The sequence below is a fragment of the Sinocyclocheilus rhinocerous genome, unplaced genomic scaffold (genome assembly GCF_001515625.1).
Source record: "Sinocyclocheilus rhinocerous isolate Xijiao unplaced genomic scaffold, SAMN03320098_v1.1 scaffold297, whole genome shotgun sequence".
NCBI lineage: Eukaryota > Metazoa > Chordata > Actinopteri > Cypriniformes > Cyprinidae > Sinocyclocheilus > Sinocyclocheilus rhinocerous.
Window position 1 is genome coordinate 1,053,850 of NW_015649240.1, and position 8,892 is coordinate 1,062,741.

The 8,892-nt window shown below is 36.9% G+C and overlaps 1 protein-coding gene across 11 annotated transcripts in view; it reads left to right on the forward strand.

Annotated features, from left to right (window-relative positions):
• The window catches only part of LOC107710481 (interferon regulatory factor 2), a 30,011-nt gene extending 28,969 nt beyond the window's left edge, over positions 1–1,042 (forward strand). For all 11 annotated transcript variants that reach the window (XM_016515266.1, XM_016515267.1, XM_016515265.1 and 8 more), the window contains one exon: positions 385–1,042. In XM_016515266.1, coding sequence (XP_016370752.1) covers positions 385–684 — 300 coding nt within the window. In that variant the 3' untranslated portion in view covers positions 685–1,042. The remainder of the gene's footprint in view (positions 1–384) is intronic.
• The last annotated feature ends 7,850 nt before the right edge of the window (positions 1,043–8,892 follow it).

Consider the following 8,892-nt stretch of genomic DNA (forward strand, 5'->3'; position numbering starts at 1 on the left):
GGAACTATTTTGCTGAATATTTTCACAATTGCAAATGTTACACTGATTTTAGTTCAACAAGCAAGTAGTAAAGTATATGAAGTTACTTACATTTTAGACACAATTGACTGTTTTGTTCTATTTCACCAACGAAAATAGTTCCAAACAAAGATCAGAACAGAATTATTGCGCACACTCTCCAAGCAACACTGGCATTTGTTACTGAATGATTCAGCTGTTTAAAGGAATCTGTTTAATGAATAAGTGACTTACCGCCACCTACTGGCTTTGGGGGGTCCATGGCATCTAAAAGATTGAAAACCATGACAAATTAGTATTTTATATTAGTATTTGTCATTTCTTCTAGTGTCCTAATCACTGATGTGGCATTGTTTCGTCCTGCAGCGTATTCAGGCCTTGCTATTTGGACATGAAGACAAAAAGATGAGGATGCCCCTGCCTGGCATGTCCACTTTCATTTCTCCCGACAAGCCCAACTTCAAGATAACCACTGTCCGAGAGCCTGCACCTTCGGCCTTGCACGCCCCCTTCACCGGTGAGACGAACTGGAGCCTCTTAAACACCCCTTTCCCCTCGTCCTCCCACAGCCCCGGACCCTCCGGCCAGCCGTCGGCCCACGAAAAACGTGCCAGCGTCATTATGAAAACCTCAGACGTGTCCAAATCCTCCGTCAAGACTTGCTGATGAAACCTGCACACGATGTCCAGCCGGACTCGTCGAGAACACTATCATCGCCTTCGATAAAGGACCTACGAGCTCACAGGACAGGGATGGAGCATCCTACGGGAGGTTAACTCGATGCTCCCAGACAGGAAGTGACATGTGAGCTTAAATTCAGGGAGTTTTTGAGTGCAGTGACGTGTATCCGTAAGCTGCCGTAGTGATCCGCAAGCCATTATGAATGTGTATATAGAGGAATCATTGCCTAATTGCCTTTAGTCGACCGAGCACCTTATGGATGAGCACTGGCTGCCATAATCAGTGACTTTTGCAGCTTGCAATCAAGGATAGACGTTTTACGAGCCTGTTTCTGAAAAAAAAAAATGCATGCTTCTCATTTGTATGTTCAAAATTTTATTTACAACATTAATCTCATAACATTGTTTGCAAAAAAATATCGGCCTTTATAAAGGTAAATGACATCCTGTGGTAAAAACATGCAGATTTAAGTATGTAAAAGCTGACAGAAAACTGATGAATATATTTCTTCAGAATAAATTGTTTAAACCACCAAAAATCTCAGTGATGCGACACTTTTGTGGGAATATTTTGTATGGGATATTGTCTGCTGATATGAAAAGTTCACTGTATATCGTAATAATAGCATTTTTGACAGCGCTGATATTTTGTTTTCTTTTTACATTTAAACGTGTTAAATATTACATATATGCATGTAATATAATGTGTATTTCCATCACAGGTTTGGTCTTAAATTTCACATAAGGTGGTATTAAAAAGGTCTTAAAAAGTCTTAAATTGAACTTGTTCATATCTGTAGACACCCTGTTAATGTCAAAATGACTGCATATTTTATTTTATATGAATTTTCTATCTTATTTTATTTCATATAGGCATATTTTATTTTATATATTTATGTTTTTTATATATATTGAGCAGTTTTTTTTTTTGGGGACATAAACAATATTTTCTCATAAAAATGGTACCTTTTTTTTTTTTTTTTCAGTACTTACTTTAAATCTAAGAACTTAATTTTTGACTTTAATGTTAGACTCTTTAAGCTTTACTTGAAGATCTCGCCCTCGCTTTTTGTCTTTTTAGTTTTTGTGATAAATTTGCCCTCACATGGTGTCAGGAAGCCAGCAGATCCTACAGGCCCCGGACCCTCCGGCCAGCCGTCGGCCCACGAAAAACGTGCCAGCGTCATTATGAAAACCTCAGACGTGTCCAAATCCTCCGTCAAGACTTGCTGATGAAACCTGCACACGATGTCCAGCCGGACTCGTCGAGAACACTATCATCGCCTTCGATAAAGGACCTACGAGCTCACAGGACAGGGATGGAGCATCCTACGGGAGGTTAACTCGATGCTCCCAGACAGGAAGTGACATGTGAGCTTAAATTCAGGGAGTTTTTGAGTGCAGTGACGTGTATCCGTAAGCTGCCGTAGTGATCCGCAAGCCATTATGAATGTGTATATAGAGGAATCATTGCCTAATTGCCTTTAGTCGACCGAGCACCTTATGGATGAGCACTGGCTGCCATAATCAGTGACTTTTGCAGCTTGCAATCAAGGATAGACGTTTTACGAGCCTGTTTCTGAAAAAAAAAAATGCATGCACATAAATGGCATAATATTAACTTATCTTAAGACCTTCATAGTGAGCGAATACATTTTTATACCTTAGGGATCTTTATGCAATGGATAGTACATACCATTTTACATTATGGGCCTTATGATGTAAGACATCCTGTGTGAATATGTGTTAGTTTGTGGTTTTTATGACAAGACAAAGCACTTGTTTTATGATTTTTTTAACCTTTTAATGTGTCTCTTTCTACTGTATATGTGAACGTAAAGATGTAAAGCAGTGGTCACCAACCTTTTAGGCCCAAGATCCCTGACCTCGGCCTTTATGAAAGACAAGATTTAAGCTTTACTTGAAGATCTCGCCCTCGCTTTTTGTCTTTTTAGTTTTTGTGATAAATTTGCCCTCACATGGTGTCAGGAAGCCAGCAGATCCTACAGTCTGATGATAGCCAGTCTGTCGCCATAATTCTGTCAGTAAAAACAATAGAAGCTATAAATAATCATTAATTTTAAGTGCTGTTATACAACTGTTTTATGTGCCAGTTATCAGTCCAAACACAGTTTAGATGTGTGAAGCAAACGTCTTGCAGGCAATGCAGAAGTTTCTAGAGAGAGCAATCAAAGGCATGAAGTTGAGTGTCAGAGAGGAAATGCAACTGATGGTGGTGAACTGTATGCTGTGTGTGGTGGGGCCCCTGGCGATGTGGGTGATAACGCTCTCATGCAATTCGGGATTATCACAATATGAACACAAGGAAGTGTGTGTTTTTACAACATGGCCTCAGGTTGTAATTCATGAAAATATACTGTTAGTTCCTGGGTAGAAAATTGACAGATTGTAAGTGCTAACTATCACCTTTGTGCTCTTGATGAAGACACTTGACCTCAGCAGAGATTACCAAACCTTTTGTCATGTTCATGGTTCTCTGATGCTGGTTAATGATTACATGACATGCAGGTAAACATAAATAATAAAATACTTTTTTTTTAAAAGCGTTTTATTTTTATATGTTTTTATTTAAAAAATGATATATTTAATTTTTACATTTTTGTTATTTAATTAATAACTGAGTGGGACTGAACCTATACTAAGTGTACACTAAATCACTCTGTTTAGGATAAAAGTATCTGTAACATCTGAGGTTTTCAAACTGGGGTCTGAATGGAGTTTAGAGAAAATCATTAAAAAAGTAAAACAAATAATAAAAAATGACTAAGTAAATATGTAAATAAATAAATAAAAACATTTGATTAAAGTAAATAATTAGTTTAAAATAACAAAACATAATTAAAATAAATATAATTATAAGATTAAAATGAATAAATAAAACATTTGATATTATAATAAATAAGTTCAAATAAATTATATATATATATACACACACACATGAAACATCTAACAGTACAGTACAATAGTGAATGGAATAGTAAAGTAAATAATCTTCCAAATAATATTTACATATATTAATACATATTAATATTACTCAGTTTTCACACTAATATATATATATATATATTCCTTATGAATTATTTGACCTAAATGGATGTCATGCCATGTATTTGTATGGTTAGAAAAATAACTAATGTTCATATTGCTCTTAAATGCCCCTTAAAATTTCAGGCAAATACTGCTTCCTTCTAGTGGCTTTGGAGATAACGGCGCAGGCCAAAAACTCCGGTTTCGCTGTCTACACGATAACACTGCTACCGGAGTTTTTGAAAATCTTCACCCTGTCAGGCGTGAACTGGTGCTGCGTTTGCGCGGACGAACGGCCAAACCGCGTAGAAAAAGTTCGTGTGGACAGGGCCTAAAAGAGAGGTCCTCAAATCTGGCCCACGAGATCCACTTTCCTGCAGAGTATAGCTCTAACCCTAATCAAACACACCTGAGCAAGCTAATCAATGTCTTCAGGATCATTAGAAAATCACAGGTAGGTGAGTTTGATCAGGGTTGGAGCTAATCTCTGCAGCGCAATGCGCATTGGCCCTCCAGGGCAAGATTTGAGGAACCCTGAACTAAAACAAAAGTCTTGTATTAATATTATATTTAAATAGTTGTTTATATAGGCCTATATATATATATATAAGTAGAAATTTGTTAAATTGATTGTGCATAGAATGGACCGCTCTGTCGCATAATAACACGCACCCTGTCACTGTAAACTGGCCTGTCAAGCATCTTATCACAGTTAAAGGGGTCATATGATGCTATTTTAAAGATCATTATTTTGTGTATTTGGTGTAACAGAATATGTTGACATGCTTTAATGTTCAAAAAACACATTATTTTTCAAATCTACATTTAATTTAATTTAACTTCCAACCGTATTAGAAAGAAAAGAAGTAGCACGTAGATTTTTGCATAATGACGCATTTAAAAGTTAATGATCAAACGGATGTTTAAAAAAGTTCACATTGTTGTTTCAGATGAAATATAACACAAATAACATTAAATAAATATTTTACGAGGTTAAATGTTGATTATTTACTATTAGTAATTCAAACCCTTTATCTAAACCTCTCTACTTAACCGTCCGTCGCACACATCCGCCATGTTTGTATCAGTGTTATGAACCGAATCCTTCTTCGCCAAAGCTCAATGGATTGTGGGGCAATATTAGCCGAGTGTGCACAGTCCACCCTTCAAAAATCGACCTGAAAAAGTAGACCATCGGGGGAATTTTGGCATACTCTGTTCAACATACTGTACTATGCTTTGGGATACACTTATTCTAATCTCAAATGCTATTTAATCTAATTATTTTAATGATCCTGTGGCTCAGTGGTAGAGCATTGCGTTAGCAGCACAAAGGGCGTGGGTTCAATTCCCAGGGAACACACATACTGATAAAAAAAGTTAGCCTGAATGCACTGTAAGTCGCTTTGGATAAAACTTTAATTTTAAATTTATTTATCGTGGATAGTATGAACATTGGGACGCAGGGCAATTGTCACAGAAGCTGCAGTTTTCCGACAAAATAAAAGCTCAACTACAGTTTCCTTTAAAATAAAAGCTCAAGGGTTTATCTCTTGCAAGCAGGGCCTAAAATTGACAGACGCGCACAGAGAAAATACTACTGCGGTCAAGCGCAGCAGGCTCACTGTTGGCGATGCTCGAAATACTGGAAGAAAAATATAAATACTCGGGTGGGGTTTCATATGATTAAGTATCTCTGAAGGGAACTGACTGTCTTCAGAAAAGTTTCGATGGCATTTTTCCCTCTTACGTGTAATGCTTATTAAACAGTATTTTTATGCGCAGCTGCTTTGTTTACAGCGGTAACCATGGAAACGCTGTGTGCTGCTGATCCAGAAGCCCACCTGCTGGCAGAGAGTGAATCTGCGTCTCATTCAGCCCCTCTGCTGTTTCTGTTTCGTGCAGGTATGTTTTATGCAGTGTTGCCAACTTCCTCTGTGCCCCCAAACTGTATTTTAATGCAGCCAAATTGTCAATAAAACGGTTTTCACTGATATATTTTGCTGTTTCTGTTGTCACACAATGGGACGAATATGAAATAGTGACTGAAACGCGGCCCATTAAGACTACATAACCAGCTCTCCCTTAGATGTTAATCTGCACAAAAATCCTGATTCATAATCAGGAGTCCAGGATGTTGTCTAATTAAATCAAATACACATAAGATAAAGACATGATTGTGCTGTGATTTCGGCTATATTTGCATGTACAGTAGAGTTCAAAGCCACAGAATATCTTTTTTAACTGAAAGCGCTGCTCCTCTCAGCCGCTCGCTGAACTGAGCAGACGCAGAGAGAGGGGTGTGCGCGCTGGGAAAGCAAGACCTCGCTCGTGCGGCAGTACCGGCTAGTCTCAGAAACTAAATAAGGTTTGTACAAGAAGTCGCTAGATTTGTCGCTAGGCGCTTTTTTGGAAAGAAGTCGTTAAAGGGGTCTGAAAAGTCGCTAAGTTGGCAACACTGGTTTTATGTAGCATAATTTCACCAGAGTATTCTGTTTTTGCTTTAAATGTTGAAATTATACAATTTCAAGTTTATTATAAATAAAAAACTCATGCTACATGTGTGTAGTGTGTAGCATCTTTGTTTGTATTGTGATTAAAATGCAGTGATTGGCTCTGGTTCCAAATGGGTACAGATTTATTTTTTTTAATGTTTAGTAACAACAACAACACAGAGACATATGACCACTCTACCACTGTGTGGTACCAAACACATTTCTGAACATTATTGCACAATCCACCTTTATCTACTGAATCCACCTCCTCAAAGTTCAATATGACTACTTTTAGCCTACCTGAATGAACTACAGTAGAGGTTTGTTGGACCATATATTGGGTTGTTTTCTCATATTCACTGTTTCTGTCTGAGGTTTCAGTGAGGGCATAATGTTGAGGTTATTGCACAGCCTAGTGGCAGAGGAAAGACACTTCTGTTTGTTTCTATAAGGGCTGTTATATCAGTTTCCAGACACCAGAGGTCAGTGCAGATCATATAATGTGTAGAGCAAAAAAACGCAGGCCAAAACTTTTCAAGTCATTATAGTGGGCCAAGATTTAAAGGGGTCATATGATGCGATTTCAAGTTTTCCTTTCTCTTTGGAGTGTTACAAGCTGATTGTGCATAGATAAGATCCCTGAAGTTGCAAAGACTAAAGTCTCAAATAATGATCTTTAAAAAAGCATCATATGACCCCTTTAAACCAACAGCCAGTATTTTTGGTATGATGCTCTGCTAAATAGTGAAATTGACGTGACAGATTGTAAATATGTCCAAGAACATAAAATATAAACAAAAAATAACAGGTGCTTTACAAAGGCCTAATTTAGAGTAGTCATCAGGAGTTCAAGTATCTGCTTATCTGAATTATTAGCTGGGTCATCGTTTTGAAGAGGACTTTTAGGTTCTGTTTAGGTACTTTTTGAGCTTAAACCCACGTCAGCTGCATTTTAAATATTCCTTTACTGGAAGTGAATGAAGATAAACAGATTTAGATAGTTGTTCATGAGGGGTTAAGTATTCGCTGAACTAACTTAAATGGCCAGTTCTTCAGCATTTCATTTAACCATTTCCTCTCTGGTGTACTGATTTAAAAAACTAGTTCAGAAGATAAATCTGGATTGTTTTAGCTTTCAAATGATGCATAGTTTATGACTTTGGAACGGCTTGATTTGAGAAAGTGCTTATGATTTGTGGCGATTTAAAAAAAGCACTGGGTGGAATTTTATGATTATAGGGTCTTTGTGTACACACACTGCCAAGTTAAATGTAAAATTTTTTTTTTTTTTTTAACTATTAAAATTATATATAAAATTTAAAATACTAACAAAAATGCAATATATATATATATATATAAAAGATTAACCATTTTAAAGGGGAGACCAGAACGCTGGCTATCTGTCCCTGCAGTGGTCGTGGACTCTCCCCGACACACGCCCATTGAGACGGAGAGTTTTTCATGAATCAGCGCGATGAGTGTGTTCATCTCTCCATCAGTCAGTTCACTTCAGCTCTCAGTTTTAGAGCATCATGACTCGAGCCGTGCTGAACATCCTCGCCGCTTTTATTCTACTTCTGTCTCGATGCTGCGACGCAAACCGCAAACTCCTGGTGTTTCTGATCGATGGCTTCCGTTATGATTACATGGACGATTTACAGAACTTGGCCGGATTTAGAGAAATCGTGGAAAACGGTGTGAAAGTTGATTACATAACTCCAGATTTCCCCAGTCTGTCCTATCCGAACTATTACTCTCTAATGACAGGTAAGTTTTTACCAATTATGACCACTCACGAGTCACGACTTTTTAGTATATTTTCTGTCATGTTTTTCATATGCAATCTTAGCTACTTTCGAGTTTATTTTTGCTAAAAAAAAAAAAACACACATTTGATAAAACACCATCATGTTACAGTATCACTTCTTGTGTTGCAGTTATAAGTTATTGGTTTAGGTCTTTTGAACATTTATTTTCTTTATTATGAGTAATCTAGTGGGATGTAAGATGTTATGAACTCCGGGATCCCTAAATGAGTTCCAAATGCCTGTGAAGCCTAGCCTAAATCATTGTTTTGTCACCGTAGTGCTTTACCAATGCATTCCATGACATTTTGTAGTACACTCATATACAAAAACAGTTCAAAAAGAGTATAAAGGTCATTAAAAAATACTCTTACTTTAGAACAATAGAGATCTTTTGGATCTGAGATCTGCTCATTCATTATTGTTTGAACAGGGCCATTAATCACAGGCGCCAGGCACAAATGATGAGTCCTTCATCCACAAAGACAACAGAAAAACAGCTTACTTTCATTGAGATTTATTTATCGGTATACCAGCAGATGGAAATATCTTACAAAGTATACATATATATATATATATATATATATATATATATATACACACACAGACATTGTGTGTAAACAAGTCTTAGCTTATATAAAATTATATAATTGTTTACTACCTCCATTCTTAATTAAATACACAAGACAAGGAAAAATGTCTTTATGTACTATCTCTTTTACAAAGGCCTAATTTAGAGTAGTCATCAGGAGTTCAAGTATCTGCTTATCTGAATTATTAGCTGGGTCATCGTTTTGAAGAGGACTTTTAGGTTCTGTTTAGGTACTTTTTGAGCTTAAACCCACG